The following is a 26,536-nucleotide window of genomic DNA, read 5'->3' as shown; positions in this document are numbered from 1 at the left end:
AGCCTGGAGGTACTGAGGTGCTGTTCCCCTCACAGCTCCGTAGGCAAGCACCATGGTCTTGTAGCGGATGCGAGCTTCAACTGGAAGCCAGTGGAGAGAGCGGAGGAGCGGGGTGACGTGAGAGAACTTGGGAAGGTTGAACACCAGACGGGCTGCGGCGTTCTGGATGAGTTGTAGGGGTTTAATGGCACAGGCAGGGAGCCCAGCCAACAGCGAGTTGCAGTAATCCAGACGGGAGATGACAAGTGCCTGGATTAGGACCTGCGCCGCTTCCTGTGTGAGGCAGGGTCGTACTCTGCGGATGTTGTAGAGCATGAACCTACAGGAACGGGCCACCGCCTTGATGTTAGTTGAGAACGACAGGGTGTTGTCCAGGATCACGCCAAGGTTCTTAGCGCTCTGGGAGGAGGACACAATGGAGTTGTCAACCGTGATGGCGAGATCATGGAACGGGCAGTCCTTCCCCGGGAGGAAGAGCAGCTCCGTCTTGCCGAGGTTCAGCTTGAGGTGGTGATCCGTCATTCACACTGATATGTCTGCCAGACATGCAGAGATGCGATTCGCCACCTGGTCATCAGAAGGGGGAAAGGAGAAGATTAATTGTGTGTCGTCTGCATAGCAATGATAGGAGAGACCATGTGAGGTTATGACAGAGCCAAGTGACTTGGTGTATAGCGAGAATAGGAGAGGGCCTAGAACAGAGCCCTGGGGGACACCAGTGGTGAGAGCGCGTGGTGAGGAGACAGATTCTCGCCACGCCACCTGGTAGGAGCGACCTGTCAGGTAGGATGCAATCCAAGCGTGGGCCGCGCCGGAGATGCCCAACTCGGAGAGGGTGGAGAGGAGGATCTGATGGTTCACAGTATCGAAGGCAGCCGATAGGTCTAGAAGGATGAGAGCAGAGGAGAGAGAGTTAGCTTTAGCAGTGCGGAGCGCCTCCGTGATACAGAGAAGAGCAGTCTCAGTTGAATGACTAGTCTTGAAACCTGACTGATTTGGATCAAGAAGGTCATTCGGAGAGAGATAGCGGGAGAGCTGGCCAAGGACGGCACGTTCAAGAGCTTTGGAGAGAAAAGAAAGAAGGGATACTGGTCTGTAGTTGTTGACATCGGAGGGATCGAGTGTAGGTTTTTTCAGAAGGGGTGCAACTCTCGCTCTCTTGAAGACGGAAGGCAGCGGTCAGGGATGAGTTGATGAGCGAGGTGAGGTAAGGGAGAAGGTCTCCGGAAATGGTCTGGAGAAGAGAGGAGGGGATAGGGTCAAGCGGGCAGGTTGTTGGGCGGCCGGCCGTCACAAGACGCGAGATTTCATCTGGAGAGAGAGGGGAGAAAGAGGTCAGAGCACAGGGTAGGGCAGTGTGAGCAGAACCAGCGGTGCCGTTTGACTTAGCAAACGAGGATCGGATGTCGTCGACCTTCTTTTCAAAATGGTTGACGAAGTCATCTGCAGAGAGGGAGGAGGGGGGAGGATTCAGGAGGGAGGAGAAGGTGGCAAAGAGCTTCCTAGGGTTAGAGGCAGATGCTTAGAATTTAGAGTGGTAGAAAATGGCTTTAGCAGCAGAGACAGAGGAGGAAAATGTAGAGAGGAAGGAGTGAAAGGATGCCAGGTCCGCAGGGAGGCGAGTTTTCCTCCATTTCCGCTCGGCTGCCCGGAGCCCTGTTCTGTGAGCTCGCAATGAGTCGTCGAGCCACGGGGCGGGAGGGGAGGACCGAGCCGGCCTGGAGGATAGGGGACATAGAGAGTCAAAGGATGCAGAAAGGGAGGAGAGGAGGGTTGAGGAGGCAGAATCAGGAGATAGGTTGGAGAAGGTTTGAGCAGAGGGAAGAGATGATAGGATGGAAGAGGAGAGAGTAGCGGGGGAGAGAGAGCGAAGGTTGGGACGGCACGATACCATCCGAGTAGGGGCAGTGTGGGAAGTGTTGGATGAGAGCGAGAGGGAAAAGGATACAAGGTAGTGGTCGGAGACTTGGAGGAGTTGCAATGAGGTTAGTGGAAAAACAGCATCTAGTAAAGATGAGGTCGAGCGTATTGCCTGCCTTGTGAGTAGGGGGAAGGTGAGAGGGTGAGGTCAAAAGAGGAGAGGAGTGGAAAGAAGGAGGCAGAGAGGAATGAGTCAAAGGTAGACGTGGGGAGGTTAAAGTCGCCCAGAACTGTGAGAGGTGAGCCGTCCTCAGGAAAGGAGCTTATCAAGGCATCAAGCTCATTGATGAACTCTCCGAGGGGACCTGGAGGGCGATAAATGATAAGGATGTTAAGCTTGAAAGGGCTGGTAACTGTGACAGCATGGAATTCAAAGGAGGCGATAGACAGATGGGTAAGGGGAGAAAGAGAGAATGACCACTTGGGAGAGATGAGGATCCCGGTGCCACCACCCCGCTGACCAGAAGCTCTCGGGGTGTGCGAGAACACGTGGGCGGACGAAGAGAGAGCAGTGGGAGTAGCAGTGTTGTCTGTGGTGATCCATGTTTCCGTCAGTGCCAAGAAGTCGAGGGACTGGAGGGAGGCATAGGCTGAGATGAACTCTGCCTTGTTGGCCGCAGATCGGCAGTTCCAGAGGCTACCGGAGACCTGGAACTCCACGTGGGTCGTGCGCGCTGGGACCACCAGATTAGGGTGGCCGCGGCCACGCAGTGTGGAGCGTTTGTATGGTCTGTGCAGAGAGGAGAGAACAGGGATAGACAGACACATAGTTGACAGGCTACAGAAGAGGCTACGCTAATGCAAAGGAGATTGGAATGACAAGTGGACTACACGTCTCGAATGTTCAGGAAGTTAAGCTTACGTAGCAAGAATCTTATTGACTAAAATGATTAAAATGATACAAGTACTGCTGAAGTAGGCTAGCTGGCAGTGGCTGCGTTGTTGACTTTGTAGGCTAGCTGGCAGTGGCTGCGTTGTTGACACTACACTAATCAAGTCGTTCCGTTGAGTGTAATAGTTTCTGCAGTGCTGCTATTCGGGGGCTAGCTGGCTAGCTAGCAGTGTTGTTTACGTTGTTTACGTTACGTTACGACCTCTGTTACCATCCTGAATTTCCCGGAGGAGAGTAGTCAGCATGTCGGCAGGCTCCCAAGAGGCTGCTGAGAGCAACAGTCTGGAACTGTCGTCTGAGTTATGAGGGCTAATGCTAATCTTGCTAGCTGTAGCGTTATCGTTATCTTGGGAATCAACAAGGTTTTGGTCGTCCTTCTTGCCTCTCGGTTGGAGGTCCATGGCTCTTTGGGAAGGTAAGTACTTGACAATTTATCAGCCGATGTTAGAATATTGTTTCAACGTTGTTATTTAGGTAAAAATAGAATAACTTTGAAGAGCTCGGTTTGTCAACGTCTGCTCAGCTCCGCGGCATCACGTGTCTCAGCTGTAGACCTTTTTAATGATTTGAAAGCCCATGCCAAACATTTTCAACCTCCCGGGGGGGAAGAGGCACGGAGTGTGTGTACCATTTCATGTCCTTAGTGATTTGGACTCACAAAAACTTGCAGCACTCGACCCGCTCCACTGCAGTCCCGTCAGCTCCTTGGTCTTACTGACGTTGAGGGAGAGGTTGTTGTCCCGGCACCACATTGCCAGGTCATCCTCCCTGTAGACGCTGGCGATCAGGCCCACCACCGTCGTGTCGTCAGCTAACTTAATGATGTTGGAGTTGTGCGTGGCCATGCAGTCATGGGTGAAAAGGGAGCACAGGAGGGAATGAAGCACACACCCATGTGGGGCCCCTGTGTTGAGGGTCAGCGTGGCGGAGGTGATGTTGCCTACCCACACCACCTGGGGTCGGCCCATCAGGAAGGCCAGGATCCAGTTGGAGAGGGAGGTGTTCAGTCCCAGGGTCCTAAGCTTGGTGATGAGCTTGGAAGGAACAATGGTGTTGAACTCTGAGCTGTAGTCAATGAACAGCATTTCCACAAAGGTATTCCTCTTATCTAGGTGGGTGAGGGCAGTGTGGAGTGCAATTGAGATTGAGTCGTCTATGGATCTGTTGGGGCGGTATGCCAATTGGAGTGGATCTAGGGTGTCTGGGATGATGGAGTTGATGTGTGCCATAACCAGCCTTACAAAGGATTTCATGAGTACAGATGTGAGTGCTACAGGGTAGTCATTATGGCATGAAGCCTTAGAGTACCACTACTGTTTTAAAAACATGTCTATCTTGATTTCACAATTCAAAACAATCACAATCACTTTTTTGTCTTTTAATAATTATAAGTATTTTTTTAACACAGGCAGGATTAACACCTAACAAACACTTTGTACTTAAAAACAAACTTTTAACATAGGCCAGGCCCTGTTGCTACCTCATATCGTAGCGGTAATGCCTTGCATTACGCCTAGGAAGAAAACACGTCAATATGCTCAACTTATCCCAAGGCAAACATTTTGAATATACTAGCCTACACAGCTACAAGGGTGCACTTCCATTCTAGGTTTAGGATCTCATTTTGAAGCTTCTAGAGACCCTAACTGACGTACAGAACTAACTTTAAATTATCTACTTTGGTTTAGATACAAACATCATGAAACCTCTAACACAATCAATTAATTTGACTTGGTGAAAATCCTTCTTTTTTTTACATAACCAGTTTACCACTTTTTCCATGTGGTTTCTTCCTTCACAGACTCCATTAAATGATGATCTCTTCCTAAATATTTCGTAAAATTATTAATTTTGTGTATGGTTTCATAGAAACAAGGGTGGCTCAACTTACGCCTTTGGCTCAGCTTACTCCACTCCCCCCTCTAGCCTATTTCCCTGACTTAAAAAAAAAAAATTGTGTTGGGGCTTTCGAGTGGATTTTCGACATAATGAAGGGCCAAAACTAATAAAGCACACACAAACATGTAATTCTAATAATTACCGCTATTACAGACTCCCTGAATCTCATTATTGCTGTATTGTATTGCACTTTCAAAAGCTGTATATAGACAGGATACATACTTATTACATTATCAATACAATCATTGTTGTTATGGTTACTGTTGCATCCAGTGATGCCTAATGTGATGATGAACTATTGATGACCTCTGTTTCAGGACGGTAGGATGAAGGACTCTCAATTTTATGAGACTTAATGAGACCTGATTGGCCATCAGGCATTTGATGATATGACCTTTTCCTTTTCAATCTAAACTGACATAAGAGGAGCACAGGTGAGGAAACACCTTGCAGCCACACCAGGTATGCACACACACTTCTCCTCTGCTCCTCTCCACCCCCACTCTCCTCGCATCCCATCTCATCTTTTATGCCTCTTCCATTTGATTTCACCTAATTACATTCTGTCATAAAAGAGCACATTTTCAACTTCATAAAAACATGTTTTCCCATCGCAAGTGGTTAAATTTAAAACATATACTATAGTAAGTGCCTATTAAGTGTCAAATGAAGTAACAGGGTTGAAGATTTCTTCTTGTGACGTGAGGAATGGAAGTTTGTTGTGTGCAACAGGGAGTTGCAATTGAATGCAAAAATTGTTTATACATTTCTAACCTGTCTATCTAGGGGTAATAGGGTTGACGTGTTATACTCGACACACTCAGTTTTACACCACAAAACACCAGAACATTGCCAAAAAGAGTAGAACAAGCTCGCCTGCTTTTACTCTATAATTTGGCTAATAGATGTTCAATGTTTCTTTTGAAATACATATTTCAAATGGAATAGTTTCACCAAAATGAAAGTTCAGTTCATGTAACAGGGTTGACCTTAAAATGAGGGACAGAAGTAAATTAATCACTAATCAAATGAAATAAATAATCATCTTCAAGAAATGACTTTGTCAAAGAAAGAAAATAACTAGGGCTTTACAACTTGGAGACATGTTGGGATTAAGTGGGTAAAACTCTTCCTTGAAGTGACACAGAGTTGGCAGAGGAACATTTCAAAATGAGGAATTTTGGTACTTAAGCAATCCTTTATTTACATTTAAAGGGCACTTCCTTTAATATAACAGGCTTTTCAAATTCAGAGGCTCTTTCTTCGTGGAGCAACCCAGGAAACCACTGGCGACTGTTGAGATGCACTCACAGTGCCTTGCGTTTTAAGTCAATTGTAGAGTTACCACCCATGACTGTATTGGTTAGTGACAGAGACATGGTTGTTGCATTCATCAATTGTCTGTCCTATAGACTTCACCCGGTGAGATACTAAGTTAATATGTTATTATATATATTTTTTAATGAATACAATACCATACCGTACATACTCCATAAGTCCTTATTTTGAGGGCCGATTTTTACCCTAATAAATGGACCTGGAATTCATACACATCACTTTGAACAAGTGATGGGGAAACAAGGCTTCTTGAAGCATTGAGGTTTTCCAGCCAATTGTGTCGAAAATAGGTTCATTACTTGAGGCTTTGATTAACACAGTGGACCCCGGTGTCACCTGCTGGTGAATATAATTTAAAGCAGCCAAATTATTATAGATGACTTCCCACACTCTGAAGTGCGTGCGCAGCGTAGCCTTTTTTGTCTTCTACCAAACCAATATCAAACCAATCAGGTGATTGTTCGATGAAACAAAGCTTCAGACGTCATTGATCACATGCTTCTGATGAAGTGATACAGGCATCGGCACACTGCTTTGAAGTACACTGCTTAGCGATTTAAAAGCATGCCTCAGAGCTCTGGTATCAAACAGAACATCACTACTTTGAACCAAAAACTACAATCATCATTAGCATATTTCCCAGCGTGCTATATTGGAGGTTGTTTTTTAGAATTGCTTATTTCAATATCTATGTTTGTGCATGTCCACTGATTGATTGATGAATTAATGAATGAATCTTATACTAGTAAAATATCAATTACAAACATTTTCTAAATTAATCTAATATGTTACTTGGATTTATTGCACCCTTTACTAAAGTGGTTGTTCCAGTGTAGATGCTTTAGGTTGTCTTATAGCCTAGTCATACCAAGCCTGGCAAGCCTACAGTTTGCGGGTGATAAAAAAAATCCCCAAATTGGCAGGATTCCAATAGGAATTAATTCCACATCATCTTGCAAGCCAGTGTAACAGTATAGCTTCCGTCCCTCTCGTCTCGCCCCAACCTGGGCTCGAACCAGGGACCCACAAAGCATTGTTACCCATCGCGCCACAAAAGCCACGGTCCTTGCAGAGCAAGGGGAACAACTACTTCTAGGTCTCAGAGCGAGTGACATCATCGACTGAAACACTATTAGCGCGCACCATCGCTAACTAGCTAGCCATTTCATATCGGCACACCAGCATAATGTAATATGCAGGCCTGATGTGGTCTGTAAACCATGAGTTTCATGCCATTGTATTATACTCTCAGATTTTGGGGGGGGAGGGAGGGGTGGGGGTTGTTCCTAAAAGCAGGGCTACAACTTTCACTGAAATTGCATTTTTGTCCCTCCCAGTTTTATCATTGGAATGTGATAGAAAACAAGGCAACAGTGTGCTTTAGGACCGTGCGGAAGCCTCCAAACAGTCAGGTAGGCTGTTTGGAGTGTTTATCCGACTGAAGAAAACATTTAAATACTAAATATGCCCCCCCCCCCCCGCTACACTTCTAAAACCAAAGTTGCATCCCTGCCTAAAAGGATACAAACACTTGTCACTGTGGTGGTACCCATAGGTCATCCTTTATACCATTAGTTATAAGTGCAAAACCCCAGTCACATCAAGACTGCAAGTAGGGTGTTAATTTAACGCTGTTCTGGTGTCTATATGGGTACACAGACTTTCACGGTTTAGTGTAAAGCCTTAATCAAATGTTTCCAAAAGTGCCTTTCCTTTTGAGTAAATTATACAGTTACCACCCATGAATGTTTTTGAGACATGGTTGTTCCTTTCATTCACTTTAAATTAAATGGACTTCACCAAGTGAGATCTTAAGCGAAAATGTTTTTCAAAATGTGTGCCAATCTTGTCATACTCTGTTTTCGGATTTAGTGGTAATCAGAAAACCCTGAAGTGTGCTTTAAAAGCCAGTAAAGCCTATACCTCAAATGTGTATTGTTATGTTCTTTCACTCATTCACACACATTGTTCAAAGGTAAACAACCCGACAGATGAAAATGCACATGATTTACTTACTTAGTCCTATTCAATTATCAACGAAATAGACTAATAAATAACCTAATGCATGGCTGGCTACTACTGTCTATTTATTCCAGACACAGATTTAGATGAAGCTAGGATAATCAGTGGCATGTATTCATGGTTGCCAAGGGAACACACATAACGACAGACAAAGTAGCCTAATAAACAACGCCAAGTAGACAGACCAAAACAACAATATGGCTTCAGCAAAGTCGACAGGAAATAACTAGATTGAACAACAATGACTAGTTATGGATTCTGATTAATACACAATGTTCGGAGATGAAGAACTCCAAACGTTGTGTATGAATCAGAATCCGTAGCTGGTCATTGTTGTTCAATCTAGTTATTTCCTGTGAGTGAGTGCAACAGAGGTGCGCGTGTCTGAAATGAGAGTTGCTGTGGAGGGAGAGCTGCTTGTTCTAATCCAATCGTTGCAGCAGGCTCAACCGATACCCCGCTCATTCTTTACAGACAGAAGACTAGCCACTAGTTGTTTAGAGCACACAGTGCTTCACACTGTTTGAGTGAAAGCAAGATGCTCTCAGCACGCATCTGAAAATAATTTTGTTCAGTTAACAGATAATTACAAAGAATACTTGAGTCATAATCATATTGAGAAAATATCCCGTTACTATACTCGTTTTTCCCGAGTACTGGGCACACCCTAGTGTAAACTTGAGACATCTGTGGCATTATGTTGTGTGACAAAACTACACATTTTAGAGTGTCTTTTTCTTGTCCCAAGCACAAGGTGCACCTGCGTAATGCTCACTAACAGGGACTTAAACAAATTGGTGCATACAATTTGAGAAAAATAAGGTTTTGGTGCGTATGGAACATTTCTGGGGTCTTTTATTTCAGCTCATGAAACCTGGGACCAACACTTTACATGTTGCGTTTTTATTTTTGTTCAGTATAGTTGCCTGAAACTGTGTAAACTATAGTCGACTATATTGAGTATTTGAAAAAAATCTCATTTTCAAATAAACTACTAAAATAGAACTATTTTCTTCCCAGGTCTGATGCCCAGACAACTTGCCTTTTGTCCAAGAGATCCAGCAGGGGAATGGACCAGGGTCAGATACAGTATGTGATGGGGCTCCCTCTGCCGGTAATATTACTCAATTACATAAACACAAGTCCACTACAACATAAGGGGTTTATGACAAAACAAAACTATTTTGATGAATAAAATAATTTCGTTAGAAAAATAGAGAAAATCATACCAGCAATGAGTGAGTTGCACGGCAGTCCCCCGTAGATGTGGAAGGGGTCCCTCCAAGGCCGACTGCAAAGGGCAATCGCAGTCTGAACAGCACCCATGGTCAAACAACAACAGCAGCCTCATCCACAGTGACTGAAACATGCTATTAGCCTGTCTGAGTGGGATCGACAAACCTGTCTGGCTGCTGGCTTTCCCAGACCTCTTATCAGGCCCCGAGCTACCTCCTCCCCCAACGAGTATCACCTCCACAACCCCCCTGTCCATGGGATAGGGGTGACTGTTGCATGACAATAGAGGTAAGCATAGGTAAGGCGATGGACTGATGCACACACACAAACAGAAAATTCCGTTTTTTTCATAGTGCAAAAAACACCAACATGTTTTCATCAAACCATGGTTCAGATTTCACAAACAGTCTGGATGTAAACTACATACATACTGTACAGTCAGACTACATGCTGCGCATAGGGCGCTGTGGGCGCCAGGGGGCTCCAAATGGTTGTTGTTGTTGGGGGAACTCACAATAAAAAAAGTCCTGGGCCTCCTGAGTGGTGCAGTGGTCTAAGGCACTGCGTCGCAGTGCTTGAGGTGTCACTACAGACCCAGGTTTGATTCCAGCCGACTGGGAGACCCATGAGGCGGTGTACAATTGTCCCAGCGTTGTCCGGGTTAGGGGAGGATTTGGCCTGCCGGGATTTCCTTGTCTCATTGCGCTCTAGCGGCTCCTTGTGGCGGGCCGGGCACCTGCAAGCTGATTTCAGTTTGGACTGTCTTTACTCCAACACATTGTTGCGGGACTGGCTTCCACGTTAAGCAAGCAGTGTGTCAAGAAGGAGTGTGGCTTGGCAGGGTTGTGTTTCGGAGGACACATGGTTCTCAATCTTGTTCTCTCCCAAGTCCATAGGGGAGTTGCAGCGATTGAACAAGACTGTAACTCCCAATTGGGGGAAAGTAAAGAAAATGTTTTATATATACAGTACCAGTCAAAAGTTTGGACACACCTACTCATTCAAGGGTTTTTCTTTATTTTTAATAGACCAGAATAATAGTAATAGTGAAGAAATTAAAACTATGAAATAACACATATGGAATCATGTAGTAACCAAAAAAGTGTTAAACAAGTCCAAATATATTTAACATTTGAGATTCTTCATTCTCCACCCTTTGCCTTGATGACAACTTTGCACACTCTTGGCATTCTTTCAACCAGCTTCATGAGGTAGTTACTTGGAATGCATTTGAATTAACATGTGTTCCTTGTTAAAAGTTATTTTGTGGAATTTCTTTCCTTCTTAATGCGTTTTTGAGCCAATCAGTTGTGTTGTGACAAGGTAGGGTTGGTATACAGAAGCTACCCCTATATGCTAAAAGACCAAGTCCATCTTATGGCAAGAACAGCTAAAATAAGCAAAGAGAAACAACAGCCCATCATTACTTTAAGAATGAAGTTCAGTCGATCTTGAAAATTTCAAGAGCTTTGAAAATTTCTTCAAATGCAGTCGCAAAAACCTTCAAGCACTATGATTACATTGGCTCTCATGAAGACCACCACAGGAAAGGAAGACCCAGTGTTACTTCTGCTGCAGAGGATAAGAAAATCAGCAAATAACTGCACCTCTAATTGCAGCCCAAATAAATGCTTCAGAGTTAAAGTAACAGACACATCTCAACATCAACTGTTCCGAGGAGACTGAGTGAATCAGGCCTTCATGGTCGAATTGCTGCAAAGAAACCACTACTAAAGGTCTCCAATATTAAGAAGAGACTTGCTTGGGCCAAGAAACACGAGCAATGAACATTAGGTGGAAATCTGTCCTTTGGTCTGATGACTCCAAATTGGAGATTTTTGGTTGCAAGCACCGTGTCTTTGTGTGATGCAGAGTAGGTGAACAGATGATCTCTGCATGTGTGGTTCCCACCGTGAAGCATGGGGGAGGAGGTGTGATGGTGCTTTGCTGGTGACACTGTCTGTGATTTATTTAGAATTCAAGGCACACTTAACCAGTATGGCTACCACGGCATTCTGCAGCGAAACGCTATCCCATCTGGTTTGCGCTTAGTGGGACAATCATTTGTTTTTCAAAAGGACAATGACTCAAAACACACCTCCTGTGTAAAGGCTATTTGACCATGAAGGAGAGTGATGGAGTGCTGCATCAGATGACCTGGCCTCCACAATCACCCGAACTCAACCCAATTGATTTGGTTTGGGATGACTTGGACTGCAGTGTCAAGAAAAAGCAGCCAACAAGTGCTCATCAGCATATCAAATCAAATCAAATCAAATTTATTTATATAGCCCTTCGTACATCAGCTGATATCTCAAAGTGCTGTACAGAAACCCAGCCTAAAACCCCAAACAGCAAACAATGCAGGTGTAAAAGCACGGTGGCTAGGAAAAACTCCCTAGAAAGGCCAAAACCTAGGAAGAAACCTAGAGAGGAACCGGGCTATGTGGGGTGGCCAGTCCTCTTCTGGCTGTGCCGGGTAGAGATTATAACAGAAAATGACCAAGATGTTCAAATGTTCATAAATGACCAGCATGGTCAAATAATAATAAGGCAGAACAGTTGAAACTGGAGCAGCAACAGTCAGGTGGACTGGGGACAGCAAGGAGCCATCATGTCAGGTAGTCCTGGGGCACGGTCCTAGGGCTCAGGTCCTCCGAGAGAGAGAAAGAAAGAGAGAATTAGAGAGAGCATATGTGGGGTGGCCAGTCCTCTTCTGGCTGTGCCGGGTGGAGATTATAACAGAACGTGGCCAAGATGTTCAAATGTTCATAAATGACCAGCATGGTTGAATAATAGTAAGGCAGAACAGTTGAAACTGGAGCAGGAGCATGGCCAGGTGGACTGGGGACAGCAAGGAGTCCTCATGTCAGGTAGTCCTGGGACATGGTCCTAGGGCCCAGGCCAGTTGAAACTGGAGCAGCAGCATGGCCAGGTGGACTGGGGACAGCAAGGAGTCATCATGTCAGGTAGTCCTGGGGCATGGTTCTAGGGCTCAGGTCCTCCGAGAGAGAGAAAGAAGGAGAGAAGGAGAGAATTAGAGAACGCACACTTAGATTTACACAGGACACCGAATAGGACAGGAGAAGTACTCCAGATAAACAAACTGACCCTAGCCCCCCGACACATAAACTACTGCAGCATAAATACTGGAGGCTGAGACAGGAGGGGTCAGGAGACACTGTGGCCCCATCCGAGGACACCCCCGGACAGGGCCAAACAGGAAGGATATAACCCCACCCACTTGCCAAAGCACAGCCCCCACACCACTAGAGGGAAATCTACAACCACCAACTTACCATCCTGAGACAAGGCCGAGTATAGCCCACAAAGATCTCCGACACGGTACAACCCAAAGGGGGGGGGGGGGAAACCCAGACAGGCCGACCACAACAGTGAATCAACCCACCCAGGTGACGCACCCCCCCCAGGGACGGCACGAGAGAGCCCCAGCAAGCCAGTGACTCAGCCCCCGTAACAGGGTTAGAGGCAGAGAATCCCAGTGGAAAAGGGGAACCGGCCAGGCAGAGACAGCAAGGGCGGTTCGTTGCTCCAGAGCCTTTCCGTTCACCTTCCCACTCCTGGGCCAGACTACACTCAATCATATGACCCACTGAAGAGATGAGTCTTCAGTAAAGACTTAAAGGTTGAGACCGAGTTTGCGTCTCTGACATGGGTAGGCAGACCGTTCCATAAAAATGGAGCTCTATAGGAGAAAGCCCTGCCTCCAGCTGTTTGCTTAGAAATTCTAGGGACAATTAGGAGGCCTGCGTCTTGTGACCGTAGCGTACGTATAGGTATGTACGGCAGGACCAAATCAGAGAGGTAGGTAGGAGCAAGCCCATGTAATGCTTTGTAGGTTAGCAGTAAAACCTTGAAATCAGCCCTTGCTTTGACAGGAAGCCAGTGTAGAGAGGCTAGCACTGGAGTAATATGATCAAATTTTTTGGTTCTAGTCAGGATTCTAGCAGCCGATTTAGCACTAACTGAAGTTTATTTAGTGCTTTATCCGGGTAGCCGGAAAATAGAGCATTGCAGTAGTCTAACCTAGAAGTGACAAAAGCATGGATTAATTTTTCTGCATCATTTTTGGACAGAAAGTTTCTGATTTTTGCAATGTTACGTAGATGGAAAAAAGCTGTCCTCGAAATGGTCTTGATATGTTCTTCAAAAGAGAGATCAGGGTCCAGAGTAATCTTGAGGTCCTTCACAGTTTTATTTGAGACGACTGTACAACCATTAAGATTAATTGTCAGATTCAACAGAAGATCTCTTTGTTTCTTGGGACCTAGAACAAGCATCTCTGTTTTGTCCGAGTTTAATAGTAGAAAGTTTGCAGCCATCCACTTCCTTATGTCTGAAACACATGCTTCTAGCGAGGGCAATTTTGGTGCTTCACCGTGTTTCATTGAAATGTACAGCCATAGCAGTGAAAGTTTACATTATGTTTTCGAATAACATCCCCAAGAGGTAAAATATATAGTGAAAACAATAGTGGTCCTAAAACAGAACCTTGAGGAACACCGAAATGTACAGTTGATTTGTCAGAGGACAAACCATTCACAGAGACAAACTGATATCTTTCCGACAGATAAGACCTAAACCAGGCCAGAACATGTCCGTTAGACCAATTTGGGTTTCCAATCTCTCCAAAAGAATGTGGTGATCGATGGTATCAAAAGCAGCACTAAGGTCTAGGAGCACGAGGACAGATGCAGAGCCTCGGTCCGATGCCATCAAAATGTCATTTACCACCTTCACAAGTGCCGTCTCAGTGCTATGATGGGGTCTAAAACCAGACTGAAGCATTTCGTATACATTGTTTGTCTTCAGGAAGGCAGTGAGTTGCTGCGCAACAGCCTTCTCTAAAATCTTTGAGAGGAATGGAAGATTTGATATAGGCCGATAGTTTTTTATATTTTCTGGGTCAAGGTTTGGCTTTTTCAAGAGAGGCTTTATTACTGCCACTTTTAGTGAGTTTGGTACACATCCAGTGGATAGAGAGCCGTTTATTATGTTCAACATAGGAGGGCCAAGCACAGGAAGCAGCTCTTTCAGTAGTTTAGTTGGAATAGGGTCAGTATACAGCTTGAAGGTTTAGAGGCCATGATTATTTTCATCATTGTGTCAAGAGATATAGTACTAAAACACTTGAGCGTCTCTCTTGATCCTAGGTCCTGGCAGAGTTGTGCAGACTCAGGACAACTGAGGTTTGGAGGAATACGCAGGTTTAAAGAGGAGTCCGTAATTTGCTTTCTAATAATCATAATCTTTTCCTCAAAGAAGTTCATGAATTTATCACTGCTAAAGTGCAAGTCATCCTCTCTTGGGGAATGCTGCTTTTTAGTTAGCTTTGCCACAGTATCAAAAAGGAATTTCGGATTGTTCTTATTTTCCTCAATTAAGTTAGAAAAATAGGACGATCGAGCAGCAGTAAGGGCTCTTCGGTACTGCACGGTACCATCCTTCCAAGCTAGTCGGAAGACTTCCAGTTTGGTGTGGCGCCATTTCCGTTCCAATTTTCTGGAAGCTTGCTTCAGAGCTCAAGGGTATTTTCTGTGTACCATGGAGCTAGTTTCTTATGAGACATTTTTTTAGTTTTTGGTGCAACTGCATCTAGGGTATTGCAAGGTTTTGAGATCCTCAGTTAGGTGGTTAACGGATTTTTGTCCTCTGGCGTCCTTGGGTAGGCAGAGGGAGTCTGAAGGGCATCAAGGAATCTTTGTGTTGTCTGTGAATTTATAGCACGACTTTTGATGTTCCTTGGTTGGGGTCTGAGCAGATTATTTGTTGCAATTGCAAACGTAATAAAATGGTGGTCTGATAGTCCAGGATTATGAGGAAAAACATTAAGATCCACAACATTTATTCCATGGGACAAAACTAGGTCCAGCGTATGACTGTGAGAGTGAGTGGGTCCAGAGACATGTTGGACAAAACCCACTGAGTCGATGATGGCTCCAAAAGCCTTTTGGAGTGGGTCTGTGGACTTTTCCATGTGAATATTAAAGTCACCAAAGATTAGAATATTATCTGCAATGACTACAAGGTCTGATAGGAATTCAGGGAACTCAGTGAGAAACGCTGTATATGGCCCAGGAGGCCTGTAAACAGTAGCTATAAAAAGTGATTGAGTAGGCTGCATAGATTTCATGACTAGAAGCTCAAAAGACGAAAACGTCATTTTCTTTTTTGTGGGAATTCCTTCAAGACGGTTGGAAAAGCATTCAAAACAAATCAAAAATCAAATCACATTTTATTGGTCACGTACACGTCATTAGCAGATGTTATTGCGGATGTAGCGAAATGCTTGTGCTTCTAGCTCCGACAGTGCAGTAATATCTAAAAAGTAATATCTAACAAATTACACAACATATACCCAATACACACAAATCTAAATAGGAATGAATTAATGCTGTATACATATGGACGAGCGATGTCAGAGCGGAACAGACTAAGATACAGTAGAATAGTATAGAAAAACAATATATACATATGAGTAATGCCAGATATGTAAGCATTATTAAGTGAATGAGGTACCAAAGAATAGTATAGAAAACAGTATATACACATGAGATGAGTACATTCAAAAGTTTATGGAAACGTAGGGCTGTGCTTGCTATGGGAGTGTCCAGCACCTCTGGAACCTCTCTGCATACGGTACTCTCTCTCCTACATCTCTTTTAAACATTCGGGGCTCATGAATACCCTGAACCTACACTGGAAGACTACGGTCAAATCAAAGGTTTATTATATGTTAACATTTCATATTGGCTAGCTATCACTAAAGCGGGTAGCTTGGTTTGTTAGCCATTGCCAGCTAACGTAGCCTGCTAACTAACATCGGCTAGTTAACTAACCCATTTAGCATGGAAGGGAACATGGAAGGGAAAGTAAAGCCAAATTACCATTTCTTTCTTCTCAATTTGACAGAACAAAATATAAGCAACCTTGGTGTTTGTTTAACTTAATCACCAAACAGCAACAAAGCAGACAGTACCTAGGGTTCAGTCCTCTTTTTCTCTGATACTGTTTTTAACTGTTTGAATGTATGTATGTCCGTGCGTGTCTGAAAGAGAGGTTTGTTGTATTCTGTTTGTATGTCCTTCCTTTCCCCTGATATGTTCCTCTGTCACTTTGTAGATGAAATTGGCCCTTCATTTCAGTGATGTAAATGCACACCTGGGGGAGGAGAGATGGGGATAGGGAATGGGGAGAGGAAATGAGCCTTTACGGTTTGTTAGAGCCCTGCACTGTTTTGATGCTAAGCACAAGCTTTTGTACATCCTGTTTGAGAGGTGCGTGTATGTAACGGGGTCAATCTGCATGGTCAGATGGTAACAACGGCACTGAGAGCAGAGGTGTATATGCAAAGATGGACCCTTTTAGTTTATGGATTCAAAAAAATCAAGAAGAGGACACGTTTTTTTTTCTCTCCCAAAAACCAATGATTTGAAAAACGCAACGGTTGGAGAATTGGTTTTGCTTTCCTGTTTTTTTTTGTAGATGCATGCCAGCCACATCTCCTCCCCTTTCAGCTCTGCGTTTTGTCTGGTCAGCTGTTTACAGTGAAAACAGTGTTATTTTTGTTCCTATATACAGTGCGGCAAAAAAAGTAGTTAGTCAGCCACCAATTGTGCAAGTTCTCCCACTTAAAAAGATGAGAGGCTTGTAATTTTCATCATAGGTACACTTCAACTATGACAGACAAAATGAGAAAAAAAATCCAGAAAATCAGATTGTAGGATTTTTTTATGAATTTATTTGTTTGCTAGACTGTTCTCTCCACTACCGCATGGCAAGCAGTACCGGAACGCCAAGTCCAAAAGTCTTCTGAACAGCTTCTACCCCCATTGCTGAACAACTAAGCAAATGGCTACCTGGACTATTTGCATTGACCCCCCCCTCACTATTTATTATCTATGCAGTCACTTTACCCCTACCTACATGTACATATTACCTCGACTAACCTGAACCCCACACATTGACTCGGTACCGGTACCCCCTGTACATAGCCTAGTTTTTATTTTATTGTGTTACTTTTTTATACTTATTTTCTTAAAACTGCATTGTTGGTTAAGGGCTTGTAAGTAAGCATTTCAAGGTAAGGTCTACACCGGTTGTATTCGGCGCATGTGACAAATACAATTTGATTTGATTTGATTCTGCCACTCAGAAGAATTTTTAAAAATAATAAAGAAATAACATTACAAAAGATACATAACTGCAAAGTAGTGATCCTTTTTATCATAGAAAGTTTAAGAAATAATACATTAAATATATAGAGGAAAACAAAACAAAAAAATAATTTAAAAAAACAAACAATCCTATTGAAAACACACAGGTTCCCCCTGAAACATTCTGCAACGGGTGGTCAGTCTCCACAGGTCATAAGGTAGTGCGGTCAGATATCAAGTAAAAAAAAATTAAAAAACATCTGTATTTTCAGGAGTTATATAACAATTGAGGATAAGGATTTGTGCCTGCTTGGAGTTGTGATCAGAGCTTGGTCTTGTGACCACTTGACTCCTCCTTTGTCAAGACGGCACTTTTAGAGCGAGTTCCTTTCCTATCGCCCAAGCCCCGCCTCCACAACCCCTGAGGGCCCGTGGCGTCCATGGCAATATCTATGAGGCGGTCTGGGAGGAGCCAGCGGAGGAGGAGCAGGAAGAGGAAGTCGAGAACAGCAAAGAGGGCAAAGATGGAGCCTGCCACGGGGCCACAATGGGCCCTGAGTCTGAGCAGCCGTCTGTCCAGAGGAAGAACCTCCTTCCCAGCGACGCAATCATATACCTGACAGAACAGAGAGAGTTAGTATCAATGAATTAGACCTCATCAGTATCTCAGTCGGAGTCAATGAAAGGTATTATGAAAGTGTATCACAGTGTAGATTTATGAAACATAGAGAGTATGTAAGCATGAATGAGCCTACCTTCTCTGTTCTCTCTGCAACGTTCCTCCAGGTGTACAGGGTGCGGACGTGGGCGTGGATGGTGGCGGGGGATTCAACGCGGCCCGATAGTTGCCTAGCGATGACACTCTCCAGGCCGACACACAGAGAATGCACGGTTGGCTCGCACAGGGTGATCAGATGCTCAGGCAGAACCTCTGGGATCCCTCCAACACGCGTACTTACCACCTACACGCACACACACAAAATGATCAGATCTCAAACTCCCTCACATTACAAGCATACTCAACATCTAAACACCCACACATACACAAAGTTCACCACGTTGCCCCATTCATCTTAATGGACAAACACCCACTCAATCCACCACTGCTTGTCATTAGACAATCCCTGACTTACACCCAACCAGTTCCAGGTATCAACCACTTTATCTCACAGTGCACCAGCTAACGTATACTGTACCTGGCCTGTGTTGTGATAAGGGATGAACCCACCTGTAGTCCACAGCTGGCTCCCTCCACTATGGCCATGCAGAAGGCCTCAGTCAGGGAGGTGTTGAGGAAGATATGTCCCTGGACCAACACCCCACGCACATCCTTATGCTCCAGGGCCCCCAGGAGATGCACCCTTGGGAGAGAGAGAAGCAAATCAGACACATGCAGTACATATAAACACATACAACCACACACATGCACACACACCACTGTATAATTGTACCTGTCGTGTAGTTGGTATTTCTCTCTCACTTCCTCCAACACGATTCTCTTTGGTCCCTCTCCACCAATCAAGAAATGTACATCTGGATGTTTCAGACAGAGCTCTGGGATGATCCTTCCCAGAAGATCTATTCCTTAAAAAAGGGAAAGAGCAGGAAATGACACTTCACACTTCAACAATCATACCTACAGGAACTGTATGTAATAATAAATTACGTAGATGAAGTTTTTGCTACATTATATACAGTATAGTCTCAACCCACCCTACCTTTGCGGTAGACGAGGCGGCTGATCACAACGATGGTGATCCTGTCGTTATGCCGTTGGGAGGGGTCGGGGGTGAAGTCTCTGGGGTCGACGGCATTGGGGATGACAGAAACAATCTCGGGGTCGAGGCCTGCCCTGAGCACTGTGTTCTCCTTACTGGTGTATGACACGCACACAATGTGATTGGTATCGCACAGAGACACAGCCAGCAGCTTATTGGTCAGCACCGAGCTGACGTCAGCAAAACCGAAGAGGGAGTGGTCAGTGAACACCTGTAAACAGAAAACAACCTTTAGTTATTTATTATTTATACTAGATGGACACATAAAAAGCTATTTACCGCCTTGCCGTAGGTTGAGTCTGCAATGGCTCCCTATTCCTATAGTGCACTACGTTCGGTCAAAGGTAGGCTTAGTTTCACCACCCACAACACCCTCTCTGCTAGACTGCTACCCACCGTGTTGAGGCCCATGGTCTTGGCGTGGAACAGTGCATCGTGTCCCATAGCGGAGAAGGAGCTGTGGGCGTGCACCACGGTGATGCGTTCCCTGACGAACACACAGCGCAGAAGTGGCAGGCTGTGGAAGCAGGTGGTGACGGTGGACTGGTTGTACATCACCTGCAGGGGCAGGTAGTAGACCTTGAGCCCATTGGTCAGGTAGCGGACCCCCTTCCTGCAGCCGTAGGTGTGGGTGGCGATCACCACCTTGTGGCCCTTCTCGATCAGACACTGGGATAGCTGGTAGATGTGGCTCTCCACCCCTCCCATATTGGGGTAGAAGAAGTCTGACACCATGCAAATGTTGTGTTTCCTGTTTGGGGCCTGGGGAGCTACTGTGAGCCCGTCATGGTGTCTGTTTGCTGGGGGAGCATGGGCAGCCGCCCCCCTCCTTCGTTGGCCCATGATGGTGGAGTGCTGTGGTTGTGTGCGTCACTCATACAGGCGTTTCACATGTAGAGCAACCATGCACCTGTGTAAATAATGAAAAATATATAAATTACAATGGCTAGCTACAACAACACAATCTGCTCAGACTAGCCTAGGACTCAATCTAATTACTATATCATACACTTTGGTAATGAAGCTTATCGAAAGATGATCTTATGAATAAGCGGTTGCAAGCTAGCTTGTCGAGATATCATCTGGCCGCATACACTGAGTGTACAAAACGTTAGGAACACCTTCTTAATATTGAGTTTTACCCCCTTTTGCCCTCAGAACAAACTCAATTTGTTGAAGCATTGACTCTCGGTGTCGAAAGCATTCCACAGGGATGCTGGCCTATGTTGACTCCAATGCTTCACACAGTTGCGTCAAGCTTGCTGGATGTCCTTCGGGTGGTGGACCATTCTTGATACGGTTGAGCGTGAAAAACCCAGCAGCATTGCATTTCTTGATACACTCAAGAACTCTGAAACACAACCCAACCTAGCCGCACCGCTTCTTGACACAACGCACATCCAACCCGGAAGCTAGCCGCAACAACGTGTCGGAGGAGACACCGTACACCTGGCGACCGAGTCAGCGTGCACTGCGCCCGGCCCGCCACAGGAGTCGCTAGTGCGCGATGAGACAAGGATATCCCTGCCGGCCAAACCCTCCCTAACCCGGACGACGCTGGGCCAATTGTGCACCGCCCCATGGGCCTCGCGGCCAGCTGCGACAGAGCCTGGGCTCTGGTGGCACAGCTAGCACTGCGATGCAGTGCCTGAGACCACTGCGCCACCCGGGAGGCCCATTTTTGTCTAACCTATTCACCGTCTGAATGGCACACACACAATCCATGTCTCAATTATCTCAAGGCTTAAAAATCATTATTTAACCTGTCAATCTACAAGGATTGAAGTGGATTTAACAAGGGACATCAATAGAGGATCATAGCTTTCACCTGGTCAGTCTATGTCATGGAAAGTGTAGGTGTTCCTAACAGTAGCGGTAAAATCACTGGGGAAGCCAGAAAAAAAGGCCATATTACAACCAGTGTAGTGAAAATTGCGTTGTTTGCTCTTATAACCTGTTAATTCATATGCCTTGCGACCGTGATATTTAGGCCTAAAGGCTGAAACATTTAGACACAGTGGTAAAATAAATTCAAAGACACCTTTGTTTTATCACAAAATCAGATAGCAACCTCTGTCCTGTTTAGTCCACAAATCATAAACTCAGCAAAAAAAGAAATGTCCCCTTTTCAGGACCCTGTCTTTCAAAGATACTTCATAAAAATCTAAATAACTTCACAGACCTTCATTGCCAAGGATTTAAACACTGTTTCCCAAGCTTGTTCAATGAACCATAAACAATTAATGAACATGCACCTGTGGAACGGTCGTTAAGACACTAACAGCTTACAGACAGTAGGCAATTAAGGTCACAGTTGTGAAAACTTTGGACACTAAAGAGGCCTTTCTCTGAAAGACACCAAAAGAAAGATGCCCAGGATCCCTGCTCATCTGCGTGAACATGCCTTAGGCAATGCTGCAAGGAGGCATGAGGACTGCAGATGTGGCCTGGGCAATAAATTGCAATGTCCATACTGTGAGGCGCCTAAGACAGCGCTACAGGGAGACAGGACGGACAGCTGATCATCCTTGCAGTGGCAGACCACGTGTAACAACACCTGCATAGGATTGGTGCATCCGAACATCACACCTGCGGGACAGGTACAGGATGGCAACAACTGCCCGAGTTACACCAGGAATGCACAATCCCTCCATCAGTGCTCATACTGTCCGCAATAGGCTAAGAGAGGCTGGACTGAGGGCTTGTAGGCCTGTTGTAAGGCAGGTCCTCACCAGACATCACCGGCAACAACGTCACCTATGGGCAGTCCTGTCTGGTCCAGCAACGGTGGGTTGGGACCAACCCACTGTTGCTGGACCAGACAGGACTGGCAAAAAGTGCTCTTCACTGACGAGTCGCGGTTTTGTGCGCATGGGGTGATGATTGGATTCGTGTTTATCGTTGAAGGAATGAGTGTTACACCGAGGCCTGTACTCTGGAGCGGGATTGATTTGGAGATGGAGGGTCCGTCATGGTCTGGGGCGGTGTGTGACAACATCATCGGACTGAGCTTGTTGTCATTGCAAGCAATTTCAGCGCTGTGCGTTACAGGGAAGACATCCTTCTCCCTCATGGTGGTACCCTTCCTGCAGGCTCATCCTTACATGACCCTCCAGCATGACAATGCCACCAGCCATACTGCTCGTTCTGTGTGTGATTTCCTGCAAGACAGGAATGTCAGTGTTCTGCCATGGCCATCGAAGAGCCCGGACCTCAATCCCATTGAGCACATCTGGGACCTGTTGGTTCGGAGGGTGAGGGCGAGGGCAATTCACCCCAGAAATGTCCGGGAACTTGCAGGTAACTTGGTGGAAGAGTGGGGTAACATCTCACAGCAAGAACCGGCAAATCTGGTGCAGTCCATGAGGAGTAGATGCACTGCAGTACTTAATGCAGCTGGTGACCACACCAGATACTGACTGTTAGTTTTGATTTTGACTCCCCCTTTGTTCAGGGACACATTCAATTTCTGTTAGTCACATGTCTGTGGAACTTGTTCAGTTTATGTCAGTTGTTGAATCTTCTTGTGTTCATACAAATATTTACACGTTAAGTTTGCGGAAAATAAACGCAGTTGACAGTGAGAGGAAGTTTTTTTTTCTGAGTTTATTACATGTAACAGACAGTTACATGACCAACAGCATGGTCAAGCAAGTTAATGTTTCCGGATTTTACGGACCACTAAAGAACTATTGATTTAGAACCACAGTGAGTTACCGCAAGTCGCAAAGAAAACAGCAGCTGCCTCCACCATTCCATCACCTCTGCTTAGTCTAATACAGTGACAACTAAAAGATACCAAAAACAATTTATTGCAATCAACGTAAGCAAAATAAAATGTGGCTGTCCATGGTTCTGTCTGCATGAGTATGCGTGAACGCAAGTAGAGAATATGTTGACTCACCCTACTTGTAGAGAAACGCCAATGCCATCCTCCTTTCTTTCATGTTGACGAAACAGTCTATCACTCAGCCATACAGTACACGTGTTTATTTTTTTGTTGTCCTAGGCTACCTGGCTAAAATGCTTACTTGCAAGCCTAATTAAATTAATGGACAACTTTAGCTGGTTAACATTAGCCTGTTACATGCTGAATGTCCATGCTCTCAGGCCAGGGCACAACAATGCATGAATTAATGGTTTAATCAGAATCGTCATTATAATCATTGTCTAGTATGGAGAACTAAGTAAAACCACAAGACCAACTCCCTATCTCCATCCATGGATAATTTAGGAAAGGGCCAATTTTAGCAAGCAATCTAGCCACCAAAGGGCTACAACACAACTGGATGCAACAATTCAAGTTGTTCTGTCAATGATGAATGATCTCAATGCGATTTGATGTGAGGGATGCCAAAATCCAAGCTGGCTTTCCTTGACACTTTTGGGGGGTGAGCCAGGACCATTCACATTTGAACTGGCTCAGTTTAGCTTAATTAACGCTGATAAAAAAAAATATATATAAAAAATTGACCGATCAAGGGAGGCCAAATGCTCGCTGACTTCCGTTGCATTCCAATCAAGTATGGGAAGCAACAATGTCATACTCGTTTAGACCAGACAGCATCAGATAGATGGCATACACGTAGGGAGACAGATGTTCGCTGTTTAGTTTGCTCGGATGCTTTTTTCCCCCGGTGAGATACATTCAGCTTCTGCGAATTGAAGGGCAATTATGAAACACAGAGACGAAATACATATTGTTATATGCATTTTTTTTCTCCAATTTAGCCTGGCTTCCCTTGGCATTTATGAATACAGCAATGGTTTGGCATTTATGAATACAGCAATGGTTCCTAATCTTTGTACAGTGTAGATAACCCATTCGTTTGTAGCTTGGAGGTAACGTTAACTAGCTGCTGTAACTTTTTAGTTGGCTAGTCAACGTTAGAAATTAAGCTAGGTAAGCTAGTATGTTTGCTATGATGCTGCAAAGGGTTCAGACTTGAGACTATGACCTTACCTTCAAAGCAAAGAGAAATTTATTTTTGTTTTAAATAAATCAACAATTTTGTCTCAGTTCATCGTTATTCAACCATATTCCGTCAATCAAAACAACACACACTTCCTGCTCCGCGTCATCATGTCAAAGATAGAACAACAAGACAGATATTTCACTGGATGTATAAATGTGAAGCAACCGGTTGGCGTTTCCACTCACAAGCAAATATGGTAGTGAGAGGTGCCTAACTGTCGCGTAGTGGGAGAAGAGGGAACGAGATGGATTTTGGCCGACATTTTCATCGATTAAACATTTGATCTCAATATACTTGTTATGAAGTGTTATTCTTTGCGAATTTTAAATTTCGCTGTTTGGGAGTGCAAATCCGAATTGAGTTACTGCACAAGGAAATTCATAGTAGGCGTTCCCTAACGAAATATGGAGACGTCTACTACAACGCGCCAATAGGTTATCGCTAACGCGTACATGGCCCTGCCCACCTCCTTGCTTGTTCTGTCCACTATGACTAATTCGTTCCCATTGGAAACGACAAGCTGTGGTGTATCTTGGTTTCGTTATAAAGTCTTTGATCATTTTATTATTATTAGTCTTCTTCGTTGGATTTATTGGCGAGCTACATGCAAAAATGTTTGTCGCCTCTAACTGGATGGGGATTAAATTCACAAAATAAAACTACGGGGAAAATAAAATTAACATTAAAACACAAACTACGAAAGAATTTACCCCCCCCTCCCAAAAAAACAACAATTATATATATATATATATATATATATATATATATATATATATATATATATATCATGCAGTCCCACCCTATATATATATATATATATATATATATATATATATATATATATATATATATATATATATATATATATATATATATATATATAGGGTGGGACTGCACGAGTCAGTAATCCATGTAGCTCCGCAGATGTTAAAAGGAAAGGTTCACCCATTTTTAATGTTATATGTTTTTGTGATGTCCTATCTATTCCCTGGGTCATTTAATGTTTTCCTGTGTATCTGAGTTATTGTGGCTCTAGCAGGCAGACATATGGCTGGTATGACAATGCACTGTGATAAAGTCACTCTCACTACCCTATAAATTAATAGGAATATGACTTTTATATTGCAAAGACGTCTATCATACATGCCAGATTTGAATATTCCTACCTCGAGAAATGTGTCATTTAACATCTAGCACATTTGTCCTATGTGCCTGCCTCTCTTCACACCGACAGCATTTTGGTACACCAGAAGTACATTTCCAATGGAATGCTGCATTTGCCTTGCAGTACTGCATTGCAGAGGCAGAGTTCTCCTTCCTTCCATTGACCAAACGATACATCCTACGAATGTCGACCACTCCAGGAATTTTCTTTAGCATGTTAATGTCAACATTCTCAGACACTCCAGAACTTACTCCTTTGACAGGCACCCACCCTGCTCCGTAGGTCAATACATTACATAGCATAATCATTAACTCAATTTTGAGGCCCAGAAAATGATCCTTCTGATCAGCATAAACACACAAAATCAACACAAGCCCAGCCCTTGTGATTTTCACTGACTGTACTTTACTCAAGGCTTTCTTTACCATTTTGGATACTTCCCACGGATCCACCAAATCGGGACCCAATTCTCCCAGAAAATGAACTCCTACCAGATTCAACCGGGTAATACCTTCACTAGAAGTTAACTTTCCTACATTAGTTTAACATACTTATTTCCACCATTATCAGATTCAAGCTCCATCTCGCATGACCTTCACATAGAGATAGTTAGAGAACTCATCTTTGTACTGTATCTGTGCCATTTTAGCATCAGACTGGAATATGTTACGGGAGTTTTCCGATGGCATTGAGGAGTACACAACATCAGTCACTGACTTAATCAATAAGTGCATCAATGACATTGTCACCACAGTGACTGTACGTACATACCCCAACCAGAAGCCATGGATTAAAGGGTAGAGCTGCCACTTTCAAGGAGCTGGACTCTAATCCGGAAGCTTATAAGAAATCCCGATATGCCCTCCGACGAACCATCAAACAGGAAAAGCGTCAATACAGGACAAAGATCGAATCGTACTACAATGGCTTCAACGCTCAGCAGATGTGGCAGGGCTTGCAAACTATTGCAGACTACAAAGGGAAGCACAGCCGCAAGCTGCCAGTTGACACGAGTAGAGGTCGACCGATTAATCGGAATGACCGATTAGTTAGGGCCGATTTCAAGTTTTTATAACAATCGTAATCGGCATTTTTGGACACCAATCTTGGCCGATTACATTGTACTTCAGGAG

General features: G+C 44.4%; 1 protein-coding gene across 2 annotated transcripts; it reads right to left on the bottom strand.

Moving 5' to 3' along the window:
• Positions 1-17,532: 17,532 nt before the first annotated feature.
• On the bottom strand, positions 17,533-24,353 carry LOC124045361 (phosphatidylinositol N-acetylglucosaminyltransferase subunit A-like). Of its 2 annotated transcripts, XM_046364660.1 has the most exons (8): positions 24,226-24,353; positions 23,167-23,917; positions 19,659-20,172; positions 19,203-19,473; positions 18,936-19,068; positions 18,713-18,845; positions 18,240-18,446; positions 17,533-18,100 (listed from the first exon to the last, which is right to left on the bottom strand). In XM_046364660.1, exons 3-8 carry the CDS (start codon positions 20,103-20,105, stop codon positions 17,807-17,809), a joined length of 1,485 nt encoding a protein of 494 aa, XP_046220616.1. In that variant the 5' UTR covers positions 20,106-20,172; positions 23,167-23,917; positions 24,226-24,353; the 3' UTR covers positions 17,533-17,806. The 2 variants fall into 2 exon arrangements, with proteins under 2 accessions (XP_046220616.1, XP_046220623.1); XM_046364667.1 differs by lacking the exon at positions 23,167-23,917 and having other exon boundaries at positions 24,226-24,352.
• Positions 24,354-26,536: the final 2,183 nt, after the last annotated feature.

Source organism: Oncorhynchus gorbuscha, linkage group LG01 (genome assembly GCF_021184085.1).
Source record: "Oncorhynchus gorbuscha isolate QuinsamMale2020 ecotype Even-year linkage group LG01, OgorEven_v1.0, whole genome shotgun sequence".
In the NCBI taxonomy this organism is placed as follows: Eukaryota; Metazoa; Chordata; class Actinopteri; order Salmoniformes; family Salmonidae; genus Oncorhynchus; species Oncorhynchus gorbuscha.
The sequence above is the reverse complement of the archived record's forward strand: the minus strand, read 5'-3'. Positions and strand labels throughout refer to the sequence as shown.